Source organism: Oenanthe melanoleuca, chromosome 3, assembly GCF_029582105.1.
Source record: "Oenanthe melanoleuca isolate GR-GAL-2019-014 chromosome 3, OMel1.0, whole genome shotgun sequence".
NCBI classification, from domain to species: Eukaryota; Metazoa; Chordata; class Aves; order Passeriformes; family Muscicapidae; genus Oenanthe; species Oenanthe melanoleuca.
The window spans coordinates 1628485-1645207 of record NC_079336.1 but is presented as its reverse complement, the minus strand read 5'-3'; the positions used below and the strand labels follow the sequence as shown (position 1 = coordinate 1645207).

Genomic DNA, 16723 nt, shown 5'->3' with positions numbered 1-16723 from the left:
AGCCCTGTCCAACCCAGCCTTGGACACGTCCAGGAATGGGAGATTCATCTTCCCCAAAACTCAGGCTGCAGTCCAGCTTAACACAATGTAACCCCAGAGCAAAGGGAATGATCCCTTCCCCTCCTCCATCCCCTTTCTGCAGCAATGTTTTGTGCCCTGCTCCAGCTCCCCACTCGTGCCAAGAGCAGTGTTTGTGCAGCCAAGGGAGGATGTGGCTGAAAAAGCAGCTGGGCCCAGCTCCTTCCCCAGCAGCTCCCAAAGATCCTCCCCAAGGTTTGCTGAAAGCAAAGCCAGAGCCAGCAGCCCAGGGAGGGATGGAACAGCAGAACTGCCCAGCTCCCAGCCCTGGGCATGAACAGAAGCTTGGGCTGTCCCCAGGGATGGAGCTCCCTGCCAAACCCTCTGGTGTCTCAAGTACACGAGGTGAAAGCTGCTCCTTTGGCTTTGATAAGATGCTGTAATTTCAGCTCCCTATCTGGTTTCCCTCCCAAGAGTTCCTCTGCTTTCCACTGACAAGGTACAGAAAACACTCAGATGTAGTTACCTATTTATCTCTCATTAGTACACTTATCACCCCAGTATCACCCAGCAGCCAGAGGTCACTGGTCCAGTCCTTGTGGCTTTTAGCAGAACTATTATTCAGGCTGTCAAATCAATGGAAATATTTCTGAAGTTAGTCTGTCATCTGTGCCTGAGATCTTATCTCAGCGTGGCATGAGACAGATTGTCACAGAAGTGACATTCAGAGCATAATCTCATCAGAAAGTGTAATGACTGGTTTATTTCCCAGTAAACACTGGCCAAGAATATCACTAATGCCATTCTCAGAGAGGTCAGCAGATGACACCACCAGTTTTATCTGCTGATATTTCTACAGATTCCCTAGTAACGACACTGGTGTCAGCTAAACCCATGATATAAAGTCATTTTTATTTCTGACAGCAAAATTAAAGCTCAGAGATAGCCCTTCCACAGATAAACTCTGATGGAGCTGAGAAGTGCCCCCAAGGACTGAAAAACATAACCAGGCAAGGATGGGAAGTGCAGTTCTCAGCTGAGGCATCAGCTCAACCAGACCTTCCAAGCAGCACAACAAATGGAAGAAAAGATATCCCTAACTCAGAAAAACTACTGAACACAATGGCTGCAGCTCTCTGCTGCTTTTCCTACAGCACCATCATTTAGCCAATGGATTCCACAGATCCAGGGATTTACAGGAATGGAGAAACCACTGCTTGACCTCTTCTACAGCACTGACAAGAGGTTTCTCAGCAATTCTGGAATTAAACCCAGATCTTCTGTCCAACCTGCAGAGATATCCAGCCCCAACATTAAAAACTAGGGTCCCAAATATCCAGTCCCAACATAAAAATCCAATGCAAAATCTGCTGTAATTTTAAATCACCTTTGGAAACAAACTGTAAAAATCCTCATTGTTAAAAAATCTCTCTCAAATGAGCTTTCAGGCCCAGGGTATTGCCACACTCTGTCCAGGGACAGCACAGTTTTTAAGCCTCTCACCCTAAGAAGTGTTTAATTCTTGGATTTCTTTCATTGCAAGTGCAAATCTGGAGGAGAGATCTCACCAGCATTAGATCACTTAGAGCACCAGACAGAAAGAAACTGAAATTATATCACACCTCAGGATGTGTCTGCAGACAGAAATTCCAGAGCCATGTCAGTGCACATTAAAAACCCTCACAGAACAGAGCTGACTCTCAATTCTGGTTTTCCAAGTTGTGTCTAAACTCCAAGAGAGTTGTTTCACTGATGTTTCTTAGCAGGAACCTCCTCTGCCACGTAGATTAAAATGCCAAAAATACACCTTGCACTGGAGTGGGTAAAGCTGGATGACCTTCAAAGCTAATAGAACAACGAGGTTTTTCATTTTTTCAACATCACTTTCTCAGAATTTTGACAGTGGTCTCCAGGACACAATCCTATCAAGCTATTAATATTATCCTAAAATTTGTTTAGAAACAGAATGAATTGATAATAGCTCTGAAAGCCTTGTACTTGCAAAAGATAATCTGTGCCTGCTAATCTCCAGCAGCCTACTGTCAAGATAATTAACAATTACAAAAAGAATAGTTAAGACATCCGAGGTGGCAATTTACTCTTCCTCATAATTGGATTTGGTGATAAGAGCATTTCTGAAATTACACAACAGGCCCCTTCTGAATGGCAAGATCTGGAGTTTGCAGCAATTTCAAACAGACAGGTACTTTCTGCTCAAGGCACCTTGAAGACAGTGACAGCTGAAATTTTGAATATCCACTGAATTGTTCATGAAATAAAAGTGGACCTTTTCTGAAGCCAACACACCAAGACAAGATAAAATGAGAATTATCCAGTGATATTTCAATGAGATTGGTGTGAGCAAACAGCAGCTTCAAAGCTCTTCCTAACAAGGCATCTAAGAATGAATAATAGGATCTCTTGTTCCTTTTTATTTACTTGAAATATTTAAATTGAGACCTCCATGCTGCAGGGATATTTATGTGCATTAAATCTGCTGGACTTGGTGAGTGATAAACAAAACCTTTCTGCAAACAGCTGTGAAACAAACATCTCATCTTCATTTTTTAATGTGGTACAGGGCAAGAGTCATTTTGGATTATCTCAAGCAAGGAGGGATGAGGCACTGCAGAATCAGCCTGGCCCACCCACCAGGAAGGGCTGTGCTGCTGCTGGTGACCCAAAATTCCAACCAGACAAACTCTAATCAACACTGAGGGTACTGCAGGCACCACTCACAAGGCAACACAGGATTCCAAGGCTTTATATGGCAATATAAGTAAATAGCAAAACTTGGTTTTTACATTGCTCAATGCAGAAAATCTTTACTTGCTCTCTGGAATAAAATATTCCACTCAGCAGAGCCAGCAGGTTTTGAGCTCAGCTGGTTGGGTATTCCTGGAACAGCCTCAAAACTCAGTTATCAGCTCCCTCAGGTTATCCTCACTTCAGCCTCAGAAAGGTTTTAGTTCTTCTGCATGGGAATCTTGGAGCTCCCTTTGTCCCAAGCCTCCAGTCATGAAATTTGGGATTAATCTTACAATAAACTTAGTATAAACCACCAGCATTCTCCCTCAAAAATCCACAAGTTTTTGTTTTCTGTTTCCAGTCCTGGACCAGACTTGGTTCAGCTCAGCAGAGCCCCCAGTTGCTGCTGCACTTTCAGAAAATAAAGATTAATTCAGCTAAATGAAAGGATCCTGCAGGAGTTCACAGCCAAGGCAAATTCCTGCAGCACCTAAAATTATTCAGCACCTGAAGTCAAGATGAAATCTCAATTTGGGATCAATACATGTATTTTCCTAACATGCAGTATCTCCAAGATATCTCCAAAAATTGTTATCTCATTAAATGTTGTATGGCCAGGTAACAGAAAATGTAAATAATTTTTTAGTATCAGCCTATTCTGTACCTTGCAACCTAAATACAACAAAACAGAAGCAAAGGAAAAAGAAATTAATGAACCCAGTAATGGCAGTGGATTAAATTATTACAGTGTCAAGAGCAACTTGAGGAGGTTCTTCATACAAAACACAGCAAAGAAAGAGATTTAACAGAAGTTTTGAGCCATCAGGAAACTTTGGGATCTTTAAAGAATATTTCTCAAACCTAGCAGCAGCAACATCTTTTTCTTTACTTACTAAGGATTGTTCAGTGACCATTCACCATCCATAAGGAGAGGAAGTAGTTGAATTTATTATCCTACTTTTTAATACTTTTAATTTTTTTTTTTTTTTTTTTTTTCTGCCTACAGGATTGTGAATAGTTATCTTGGAAATAGTAAGCTCCAAGGACTCAAAGGATTATTTCATTTACCAATACCCATCATGTCTTGTATTTTAAGAGCACTTTTTACACCCAGATCATCAACTGCTTTAAAAACATTCTGAAATTGTCTTTTTTCATCTTACTCTTTAATATTATTATAAGAATTTACAGGTAGAAGAACAGCAAAGTTAAAAGATACAGAGCCAAGAAACCAGATTAACTCAATCCACAGCTCTTTACTCCAAGATTTGTGCTCCCTGCCCTGAGCCATGGTTTTTGCCATGTGTTTAAATTCATTGTCACCCTCACTCTGATCAGCTGAGTTTCCTGAGGACAATCCTTTTAGGAGGCATGGCTTAAACAGTGCTGGTAGTAAAGCTCCAAAAACAACTGAGGAATTGTTGACCAGAAAAACTAATTATTCTTAGCATTTCTTGACTTTGCTGAAGTATTTGATAAAGTGACAAAGGGGAAATTATTCATGATTTTGGAAAAAATAAAGATTAGTATAATTATGAGATAGGGCAGAAAGGAAACATCCAAAGAAGAAGAAATTAAACTAATGGCATGGAAGACAACAATTAGGGATACTCCTGAAGTATCATCTTTGAAGCATCTTAAAACCAAAAACAATTAATGATCCTGCCAGGAAGTCTGCACATGGTGATGAATCTGCTGAGACCAAAGTCAATACAGTGAACTGAAGCACCATAAAAAGTCATAGAGAATCCTCAGGGCAAGAACTAAAAAGAAATTTAACAGTGCAGCATCCAAGGTCACCCACTTTGGGAACAACAGCTTCAGAGGCACAAAAAGATCATCAGCTGGATCAGTTTTTGTGAAGTCACTGTGACCAAAAGATATGAAGCAACAAAAGCACCAGAAAGGCCAAGCCTGGCATAGCTGAGGATGCTGCTGCTCCCAATCCAGAGAGAAAAGCTTCATAAAAGGCTCTTCTATGCTGCTGACAGAGCTCCTCACACACAGCAAAGTATTCAAAACAAATTATGTGTCTTCCAAAGGAAAATCAAACAAGTAAGAAAGCTGGGCTATCCTGGATCACCAAAAAAAAATTAAAAAATAATTTAAAAATAATCTAGGATGTGGTAGTGACTTTTGTGGCCAAAGCCCATATGGTTCTCTGACAGAACATTCTTTCAGGCTGCTTAAAGTGCTCCAGAGCCTGACCAAGAGCCCATAAATACATGATGCAACAGCTTCAGAGTTTGACTTTGGAATTTTCCTCCCTCACTTCTCCTAGTAATGACTCTCTTTATTACTTGTGTGAAGACCTCCCATCTGTTACTCCATGGCAGAGTTTCCTCTGGCTGAGCTAGGGCTGGACTGTGTTCAGAGCAGAGTGAGAGTCAGCAGGAACCCTGCACAGCTCTGGAAAGCAGGAATGGGAAAATCCAAGCACACTCTGGCTGGATGGTGCTGCTGGATCCTCCTGTTGACAGGAGCAGCAAAGGCAGGGGTGACAAAGTGCCAGCCTGCTCCTGAACTCCTTCTGAACACCTCCCAGACCACTCAGAGGTTAATTCTGTATTCAGTAACATTACCCACGGGCTGGGTGAATCCTGCAGGGAGGGGTAACTCTCCCCTCAGCTCAGAGCTCTTCTGGACAGCCCTGACATTATGAACAACCACAAAAAATGCAACCTGAGCATGCCAGGGGCCACTTCACACACTTTGTGTGACAAGTCTGTCATGGCTTTCCCTGCATCCTGAATCCACATTAAAATAGCTGAGAAAATAACAATTTAGCTGATTAATACAAGCTTTTTGTTCCTAATTCCTTCTGTGTCCTTTAAACAGCTCAGTCACACCATGAAGTACTGAGGCAAATGAAGAAAGCTCAAAGAGAGAGAAATCACAGCACCAGACTTGTATTTTCACAGTGTTCTTACAGCAGGCAGCATCTAGAGGTCTCAACATGATTGTAAAGAGCAAGAGGTTCTGTGTATGAACTCAGCACAAGTTGTGCCCTAAAATAACTGACACTAACAGTTACATTAAATACAGTTCTGCAAGGCAAATGATTTCTACTGGATACAAATAAATCTGGCATTTTTGAAATTCACAGCAATTACCACTCCCACCACAGAACTTCATTTGTTATCCTGGCATTAAGCAAAGCACTGCACATGGAAAAGAACAAATTCCAACTCCTCATGTATACATGACCAGGTCTAAATGAGCAGCAGCTCTTCAGGAAAGGCTATTCCAAGAAGAGAGACTCTCAATCAATAAACAAAAGTGATCAGCAAAAAAACAGATGTTAGGCTGGAGGTCAGAGAACAACAGGACTTGGAATATTCACCCTGGAAATATGGAAATCAGCTCTGCCTGGGTCCCCACTCACCTGCCCCAGGTCACTAAAAATTGAATGTAAGAATAGAAAAGGCCCAGAGAAGAGTGACAATTAATATTATTAGAGGCAAGGGAAGCCTTGGTGTCTGAGAAGAGATAAGAGAGTGACTGTTAAGTTCAGAGAGGAGATAAATGAGCAGCACATTGATAGCAGCACGTACAGAGAATGATCCTGGATAAATGCAATGTTCTGCCTTATTCCTTCTCATGATACTCATGCCAGAGGGACCTTTGACTTTTTAAACACATTTTAGCATCTAAAATGAAACTAGGTATAATTAGTTCTCTGGAAGTACCCTGAAGACCTTAGCAAGATTTAGAAGGAATTACATATTTATGTGAATAATAAGAACACCCAGAGCTGCAATAGCAGGATTAAAAATACAGGATAGGAGATAAGAGCTTTTGTCCACAGCCACATGGCTGCTGGCCAGGTGTGCACAGGCACAGGATGGAGAGGACAGGTAGAAAGAATGATAAACACCACAACCATCACCAGCTGGGATGGATCCTGCTTGTCACCTTGAGCAGGGGGACAGAACTCTGAGATCTCAACTGGTGCTGGAGAAATGCAGGAGAGTATCTGGGCTAGAGGAGAATTGCCATTCCTAAAATGTGGGTTTGCTGCACCAGGCAGTGTTGTTACAGATCAGACTGACAAAGTTGCTTTTTCTAAATGTTGATTTCAGTTTTTCTGACCTTGGCAGATTAAAGAATTTTATCTGAAGTCTGCTGCAAGGAGCTGCCCCTCCTGGAGATCATCTTTTTATTATTTTTAAAAAGAGAAAGACAGAGAGAAAGAACACAAGGATACAAAAAGCACCTGAGCTTTCTAGAAAGCAAAATAACTCATGAGGTGCTGGATCCTTGAAGAAACCAGAGTCTGGCAAGGCTTTGGACAGACATCCTTGCATTCTATTTTACTGCCTGCAATCTGCCAAACAACTGGGATTTGCTTACAGCTGATTAGAATAGGAAGCTTGTATATTATGCATGTCTGAGAGGGAACAGAGCTTGATCTAATGCAAAATAAGGCAGATCCTGTGTGCCAAGCAGAAAATGGCTGCTCTTGCATTTTATGAAGACACAGAGCAGTGACCCTGAGCCAAACCACTTGAACCCTCACACAGGCAGATGATTCTTGCCTGTGTCTGAATGGTAAAGAGAATTTTGCAAAGTGCCTTTGCTCAGATCTCAAAGCATTTCAGGAGCATAAACAGCAAAGATCCTAAAAAAAACCCCATTCCCTGTGTCTCACAGGACTTAATGAAGTTGAATCTCCCCCTGGAAGGTGCTGACTAACAAACACCTTATGACAGGACTGAAAGAGCTGGAAAAAAATATAAAGAAATCACCTGATGTTTCTCTCTGCATTAAGATCAAGTAGCTCAGAACCATCCTGACAGATTTCAGCTGATTTGCTCCTGAGAAATGTTCTGTAGCTCCTGTGGATAACCTGCTCAGTGCTGTGCCAGTCCTGAAGCCGGGAAGTTTTTCCTAATGCCAATATTCCCCAGTAACTCAAGAATTAGAGGCTTTGGCACTTGTCCCTTGGCTTGACTCATCTCCCAAGCTGGTGGTGGATATTTTACAGCTGAGAACAGCGAGTCACCAAAAGGTTCAAGGACACCTGAGGGTCACAGAGATCATTCCCAGCCCTCCTCACCTCCCAGCAAAGGCAGGAAAGATGAGCAGCATTCCCCAGCCAAGCCCTGGCCATGCTTATATTGATGAGAAGCTGCTGTTCTGTTTCTAACAATGTAGCAGCCTAATGGAAGGGGCCAAAGGACATTACTTCCTGCTCTGCTGTCAGCTTGGAAAGGGAGAAACACAATGAATCCCAAACTTCAATCTCCTCCAAAGCCTTGCACAGGAAACTTAGATCCCCTATGGGGCCGGTATTAAGGTTCTGCTGGAAGACATAACTAAGAGTAATGGGATAAAATTAACTAAGAAAATTTCCTAAGTGAATTTCAGGAGCTAATAGAGCTGTGGTGGTCCCCAGGGAGGGATGGAAGCCCCGGTGCTCAGGAGAGCTGCAGTAAAAGCAGCTCTCACAGTCAGAAGGATTTCTAACCAGGCACGTCAGCCTTCATCTCACTCAGGGCCAGGACCAAGCCCAGGACACCTCCTCAGGCTCAGGGTGGATGTGCCTCCTCCAGGAGGGGAGATGAGGCTGAACATCCCAGCATCAGGAGGGGAATGCTGCAGTGACTGCTCCTGGAGTGGAGATGAGCTTTGGGTGCATTTGGAGGGGAAACAAAACCACAGCTGGTTGAACCACACAGAGCTGGGCAGTGATGCCACAGAAATCATGGAATTATGGAATGGTCTGACTTGGAAGGGACCTTAAATCTCATCTTGGGATGATTCTGACACCTTCACTACCCCAGGTTGCTCCAAGTCCCATCCAGCCTGGCCTTGGGCACTGCCAGGGATCCAGGGGCAGCCACAGCTTCTCTGGGAATTCTATTCCAGGGCCTCCCCACCCTCCCAGCCTGGAATTCCTTCCCAATATCCCATTCATCCCATCCTCTGGCAGTGGAAGCCATTCCCTGTGTCTGTCCCTCCATCCCTTGTCCCCAGTCCCTCTCCAGCTCTCCTGGAGCCCCTTTAGGCTCTGGAAAGGGCTCCAAGCTTTCCCTGGATTCTTCTCTTCTCCAGAAGAAACCCCTAATTCTCTCAGAGGAAAGATGCTCCATCCCTCATCCTCATGGACCTAATGCTCTCCTGCACTTGGAAAAATCAAAGCACCCCTCTTGCATGATGCCAGTACAACCATGCCTGTAAAGAAACCAGGAACTCATCCAACTCAAACCAAACAAAATCAGAACAAAACCAGGCAGACCAAACAACTCCATGGAATCTCCATCTTCTTGTTTAACTTCCTGAATTTCCTGGTGCCCCAGCAGTGCATTCCTGTCCTTTGCCCCAGCACAGCCCTGGCACAGCAAAAAGCCAAAACAATTCAGGAAAATGCAAGGGGAAATAAAAAGGATTTCTTTTTCCTGAAGCAGGCTGAATTGGCTGCTATTTCCATCAGCCAAGAAACATTTCTGGCACAGAGCAGGAGCAGGGAAACTGAGGAGGAGGAATTGAGAAGGGTGGCAAGGCAGGGTAACACCTAAGGATGAGCTGGTGACAAACTGTTAATGCAGCTCAGCTACAGCAGGAAACTGTACCCCCCTATCTTGGGAAATCTAAACCCATTTCTCTTCTGAATAAAGCCAAGTGAAACACCTGACTCTGTTTTGCCACCTATGAACTGGGGATGATGGGGATCTGTAGCATCTGTCTTATTTCACCTAAATACACCTTTGTGAAAGGAGCTTCAGAAGCACAGACAAGTGTTAAGGTAAAAACCCAGAGCCATAAAATCAAACCAAACAACCCTCAACCAGAAAGCAAAGTTCCTGCTCCCTAGACAAACTGAAATATGTTCTACTGATGAATTATTCATTTTTGTTTAGGGCAGAATTTACAGTTATTTTAATTTAATCTTTGGATAAAGCATATACTTAAAAAACAACACTCAACTCCCCCCCTCAGTCTTTAACAGCACTCATGAAAAGTGCCTTAAAATGGGTATAAAATCACTGATTCTGCTGCCAATCTTAGGTTTGTTTTTTTTTTTTTGCCTGAAAAACAAGATAAACCTCTACTCCAACATATGATTAGAAGAGAAGCATAAATCACTGGGGGAAAAAATAATAATAAAAAAAATAGACTGACAAGACAACACAGCTTCATTAATAAAAAAAAAGAAAGCCCTAAGGGAATTTTCAATTTCATACTTCTAATGAGAAGGGTTGAAAAGAAGAAGCAAAGCAGAGAAAAGAATAAAAAAAAAAACCTACAACATTATCTGTGGGACAAGACATAACAAAAAAAGAACAGGAAAGTGAAGCAGAAGGAGGCTTTCAAGTTTAACCTCAGGTTTGCACAGAAAGGACTCTTGCAGCCTTAGCTCTGCTCCCAAAGGAGGGCAAAGCCACACAAACATCCACACACTCAAAACTCAGCATATTCCATGAGCAGGAGGCTCCAGAAGAGAACAGGTCAAGGTTGGCATCAGTAGCACTGCAGTTGTCTGAACCACACCTAGTCTGCAGTTAAATATAGAATTTTACTTTCTGGAACCACTGCTCCTCTTAACCTTCAGAGCATAAATATTCAGGGAGATATCTACAGAAATATAAAAAAGTAAAGGGATAAAGAGACCTGGATCTATTGTCCAAAAAAATCTAAGATCAGGGATTAATAAACAACCCTGGGAGGATTCCAAAAAAGCAGTGAAGGCTGGAGAATTGAATTACAGAAACCACAAGCAGCATCCTGGAAATCCAGTATAAAGCAATTAGTTCCTTTAATACACATACCCTGTACTCAGACCTCAGGTACATCAGGCATTTCAGATATGGCCCTAACTCTAATCTTCATTCTATCAGGTTGCCACCAATATAGTAATTAATTGAACTGGAATTTTTTGTTGATTTAAAGCTTAAAAAAATAAAATCAAATAAAAACTACCTCTTCAACCCTCACCCTTCTCATTCAGTTCATGGATGAAATCCTGACAGGTGCTGTGCATTTTCAATTGCAGAGCCTGCTCCTAAGGAACAAATCTCTCAGAATTTTGCAATCACATTGAGATTCTTCCCTTGAAATGCTCTCAGCTGGTTTGAACATGGACTTTCAGCAACTCCAACTTTTACCAAGTGAATCCAAGACAAAAGCAAAAGCAGGGGGAACAATTAAGTGATGGAGCAGGTCAACACCCTCATCTTCAGCCAAAAAATATTTACACAGCATCACAGCAGGATCTCACAGGGAAGGAGGAGCTTTGCAGAGATTCCACTAAGCCCTGGATTCCATCCTCTTATCTTCAGGCATTAAACTAAACCATCAGAGTTAGTTCTGACTGCAGAGAGGAAGGTGCACAGAGCCCTCTTCAGAGTGCATTAATGGATGGAATTGTCTCCTGGATCTCTGTTTCTCCTTCCTGCCCAAATGAATGAGCACTTCCCTGAGGTTCCCAGAGCAGGAGCCTGAATCCTTGTGTGCAGCAGCATCAGAGCCAGGAGCTGCAGGACACACAGAGTGCACTGAAAGTTCCACTGCATTAGGGAAAACAGTCCATTAAACTGAGATGCCTCCACTCAGAGTCAAAACTTAATCCTGCAGAGGAAAATGCAAATTACCAGACAAATGGCACCAGCCCACAGGCAATGCCAAACACCATTTCAGTGGCCAAATGTTTATTCCTGACCCTGGGCCATCAAGGGAACCTGATCTGCTTGGGCCAGGGGGGTCTGGTTACCTTTATGCTGCTGCTGCTATGAGTCACATCATGGCCAAGGCTGGAAAACTCCAGTGACCTGTAAGTGACATTAGTGACTTTTCTCCAAGGGCTCCCAGAGGAGCCTTTTCCTCCCACTCTTTCAAAACTTGTCACATAAAACAGCTCATCCTTACAGCTCAACGAGGCCTATTAAAGCACAACAGTTAAACAACCATATTCCCATTGCTTTATGGTGTAGCTTTATTGTCACACAACATTTTTACTGTGTTCTTGCCTGGAGTAAAACTCCTCAGCTTTGCTTCCCAGTACCCCAGACAAGGCTGTGAAACCCAGCACTCACAGTGACACAGCCAAGGGCTTGGTAAATTAATATTAAAAGCCAGGATTAAGGCAATGTGGCAGCAGGAGAATAAGGAGAAAAACCCAGCAGCAAAGACCTTACAGAGCACAAGACACAGAGAACAAAACCAAGAACAACAAAGAAGAATTTAATGAAAAATTAGATTGGGTGATTATGTATCTGCATTCACAGCTGGATGATTTCCAGTGTCAAAACCAACCTGATTCTTTCAATACCCAAATCTCACACCTCTCTAAACAGATGTACTGAAACACCAGAGTTTTAATTTCCAGAGTGTCCCAGCAGAGAATGGCTTGAGGAGAGAGGTGGGTGAGGAAAGGGTGGCTTGCTCAGCTCTCTATCAGCAGTTCCCCCAGCAAAGGATCTGAGGCACAATCAGGGTTCAAACAGCAAATAACAGCAGTTACTGCACTTTGGGCCAGACAGAAACCAGGAAGAAAACCAGCCATGCCCAAAACCAGCCCTGCCCAAAAAGCTCTGATTCTACTCCCAACAAGCATTTCACACAGAGGGGTGATCAGGAGATGGTGCTGCCTGGAGCTGTGGTGGTTCTGTCCTTCTGCACACACATTCAGGACAGCCAGACAAACATTTCAAAGTGCTAAAGATCCTGTCCTGCCCCTTGTTCTGCCTCTGTGGAGGGGACACTAGAAAAACACACTATCAGATCACAGGACTTTGCATTAGTTGGGTCTAACAAAGCAGAACACATTTCAAACATTTGTGTTATTTCCTTTGGGAAAACATCCAGGCAAAGCCAAAAATATCAATGCCAGATAAAATATCAGTGCCAGGCCAGGATAGGGAAACAAAGATTTAAGTTACTGGTTCCACTCCTGCAAAGACACAGAAGTGTGTCCAGTCTGTGTTCCTGAGGGAGCTCAGGATTTCAACCTTACTCAGGCAAAAGATGCTTCCCCTAATCAGTTCCCAAGACCCCCCATGCAAGCAAGAGGAAAGGGAAGCATTACAGAAATGGTGAAAGCACATCCCACAAATCTGCTGGCTGAGATCTCACTGGGGTGCAGACCCAGGAGGAGTGCAGCACACACAGTCATCCACCCCTTCCATGGGAAGGAGCCTCCTCATGCTCTTATAGAGGGGAAAAGAACTCCAAAAACTCCTCCCAGCCACTTAGCCCCTGGACAGAAACAAGCATTCATCCCCAAACTATATCCAAGCTCCCCAACCCTTTTCTACTGTACAACATTATCCACAAAAGAGACACTCCTGTAAGCAGAGGGAAAGGCAAAGCTTGCCAGGGCTCAGAGAGGAGAGATGGGAGCTCTAATGATCACCTCTGCATATGGATTTGAAAGATCCACTTTGTGCTGCTCCCAGCTCCTGTAAAAAGGTTCTAAGAGGCTTTTTGGACCAGGAATCTGCTGCTTGTTAGGCAAAGTTCTGTGTCCTGAACAATTATAGCACTGCAGAAATGCTGGTGTCCACTTTAAAACACCACGAGGCACCAGGAGGACAAGTGAGGAAAGTGGAAAGGAGAAATGCAGAAGAGAAAGAGATTGCAAGACCCTCCCAAGAGAGCCTGGATCAGGATAAGTGCAAAAGTTTCTACAAAAGCAAAGGAAAAGCTGAGCACCACCATGCTCAGACTGAGCTAAGGACATGATGAACAAAAAAAGAGTTACTCTCCAGAGCAGTGTTACAATTTTTTAAACACAAGAGGCAAACCAGCTCCTCCTACTCCAAAATTCTTACAGCCTTGCACAAGGCTACAACACACCCACAGAAAGAACACTGGTGCTCAGCAGAGCAGGGAAAAGGACCCTTGGCTTGGCTTTAGAAGTCCCATGTCCAAGGGCAGCACATACCTCTCCATCACAGCCAGGCACTCCTTTCTCCACGTGAACCGACTGCCTCGCCGTAGTCTGAAGGTCCCAGAGGTAGCTGTGACTGGGGGAGGTGTCTGTCTCCATTCTGGCTCTTCTATTGGGATGGGAGCTGGTCTCATGCTTAGTGTAGCCCCTAAGGACAATAAACACTGTGTTTCCCAGAGGGTTAAAAGTCAGGCCCATCCTCTCACTCCTGCTCGTGAAAAAAAAAAACAAGAAGACAAGATAGGTGATGAAACCATTCAAACTGGAAAAAAAAAAAATAAAAGTATTATCCCAGACACCTTAAAGATACACAAAGCCAGCTAGGATTCCCATTTCCCAACCCCAAAGGCAGAAGGGGATGACCATGGAAATCCAAGGGGATGACCATGGAAATCCAAGGGGGGCTGACCATGGAAATCCAAGGGGGGCTGACCATGGAAATCCAAGGGGGGCTGACCATGGAAATCCAAGGGGGGCTGACCATGGAAATCCAAGGGGGGCTGACCATGGAAATCCAAGGGGGGCTGACCATGGAAATCCAAGGGGGGCTGACCATGGAAATCCAAGGGGGGATGACCATGGAAATCCAAGGGGATGACCATGGAAATCCAAGGGGATGACCATGGAAATCCAAGGGGGGATGACCATGGAAATCCAAGGGGCCTGACCATGGAAATCCAAGGGGCCTGACCATGGAAATCCAAGGGGCCTGACCATGGAAATCCAAGGGGATGACCATGGAAATCCAAGGGGGGCTGACCATGGAAATCCAAGGGGATGACCATGGAAATCCAAGGGGATGACCATGGAAATCCAAGGGGGGCTGACCATGGAAATCCAAGGGGATGACCATGGAAATCCAAGGAGCTGATGGGCACACTCAGGAAAATCTGCCCTGTCTTCATCAAGAGGAAAAGGATCACACAGAAAAGGTGAGCTGTGCCCAGCTGGGATTCATTTAGGTTGTGCTGCCACCTCAGCTATCAGAAAATAGGAAATAGCAGCTTCTATTTAATTATACAGCAAAATGGATATTTATACCAAAGGTATTTTAACATGTCTGAAGAGCTGAGGAGATACCTGAAGCAGCTCCACCAATAGAAACACACCCTGTGTTTCTGTTCTGCCTGGGCAGACATGGGCTCATGAGTGCCAGGGTGCCTGAAAAAGTCACTGAAAGCAGATTAACATCACAACCTTCCTCTCCTGCTCCCCTTCTGTGGATGTATTTCTCCTTTCTGAGTCTGAGCTGGAAAGCATCAGGCAGGAGACAGGATTTGGCAAGATTCCTTCAGGAAAGGCCCCTTTGAAACCCACCCCTGATCCTTTCCACAACAGCCTCTCAGTTAATAAATCAAGATAAATCAAGACGCTCTGGGAGATCGATCTTTCCCCATCCCCTGGTGAGGGTGGGAAGCTGGGATAGCACACAAGGACAGAAACCAGGGGATGTTCTGAAGGACAGCTTTGTGCTTACCCTGAGGGAACAGAGAGCTGCTCTAGTGTGCAACAATAACAAAAAAAAAATAGAAAAAAAGTTGTGTGAAAAGATAAATCAGCACCTATACCCCATAAGCATCCTGAGCTCCAGTGGAACTCCTGCACAGCAAACCCCTCTGGGTGCTCACACTCAGAATGGTTGGGATTTCATCACCAAAACACTGCAACAACACTGCTCCTCTAACACACAGAGGAGTGAAAGGGTCAAGGGAACCTAAGGGTTTAACCAATAAACGAATTGCTACAGCTCAAAAGCAAGAAATGAGCTGGTTAGGCACTTGGCCGTGCTCCTTTCCAGACATGCACATTGAGTCTTTCCCTTCCTGCCAGGGGCTTGCATCTGTGCTAGGTAGTGGAGCCCAAAATAATTTAGAAATGTTCCCCAGGAGGAGTCAGTAGGAAGTGAAGCCCACAATCTCTGCCTTGCACACACAAGGCACAGTGCCTCTCCCTAATTCCCAGCTAACGAGCCTACACAGATTACTAAATTCCACTGAAACATGAAATATTTCCTATAGTGCCAATTTACTGGGAGGCCATTTCAAGGAGAGCTCCTTATCTAGTCTTTCTGCTACTTGCACAGTTTAGGGGGCTGGGTGACTATCAAATTGCCAGGCTTTAAATAAACTTCAAAAACTTAAAAAAAAAAAAAAATTAAAAAGAGACAGAGGAGAACAGGAAAAGAAATTAGCTTTCCCTGCATTGTGTTAGCAATATACTTTCCCTACCTGAAGATTTGATTTCACAGGGAGAGTACAGGAGTATCAGTGATGCCTCACATCAAGGCAAGAGATGCAGAGTCCTTCCATTAAATTTGCCTGAGATTTTTCAGACAAAGGTTGAAAAAAAAAATCTGCATTGAAAGCATAAATTTTCTGCTGCTGCTACAGGTATGTTCACCTACTGAATATAATACAGTTTTTTTGTTTTAGTAGCCTTCCTAGATCAATTTAGCCATTTCTCTTTTCTATGGGGTAACATCAATATCAGCAGCAGATAAGAGAAGAATATGCTGAGAATTACAAACATGTGCCCCCACACAGCAGGAGAGGAGGATCTGAATGCACAAAGAGGCCCAAAATGGGCTTGGATGAATGTGTGGAAAAAAAGTGTCAAGGGATGCTCAGAGCTCCTTCCAGAGCCTGAAGGGGCTCCAGGAGAGCTGGAGAGGGACTGGGGACAAGGGATGGAGGGACAGGACACAGGGAATGGCTTCCACTGCCAGAGGGCAGGGATGGATGGGATATTGGGAAGGAATTCCAGGCTGGGAGGGTGGGGAGGGCACAGGGTGCCCAGAGAAGCTGTGGCTGCCCCTGGATCCCTGGAAGTGTCCAAGGCCAGGCTGGACAGAACAACCTGGGGTAGTGGAAGGTGTCCCTGCCAAGGCAGGGGGTGGAATGAGATGACTTTGAACCCAAATTTATCATTTGTGATATGCACATTTGAGAAGGAATCTATGGAACTTTTCCTGATCCCCCTCTCTTCAATGAGCTCCCATTTATTCTGCTCTTCCAACACTCCACCACAACATTCTCACCACTCAGCTCCACTTCTTTAGAACTTAGC

General features: G+C 44.0%; 1 protein-coding gene across 16 annotated transcripts in view; it reads right to left on the bottom strand.

Moving 5' to 3' along the window:
* Positions 1-16723, bottom strand: part of HMBOX1 (homeobox containing 1) — a 115851-nt gene that overhangs the window by 25161 nt on the left and 73967 nt on the right. For all 16 annotated transcript variants that reach the window (XM_056486716.1, XM_056486724.1, XM_056486722.1 and 13 more), the window contains one exon: positions 13652-13805. In XM_056486716.1, coding sequence (XP_056342691.1) covers positions 13652-13805 — 154 coding nt within the window. The remainder of the gene's footprint in view (positions 1-13651; positions 13806-16723) is intronic.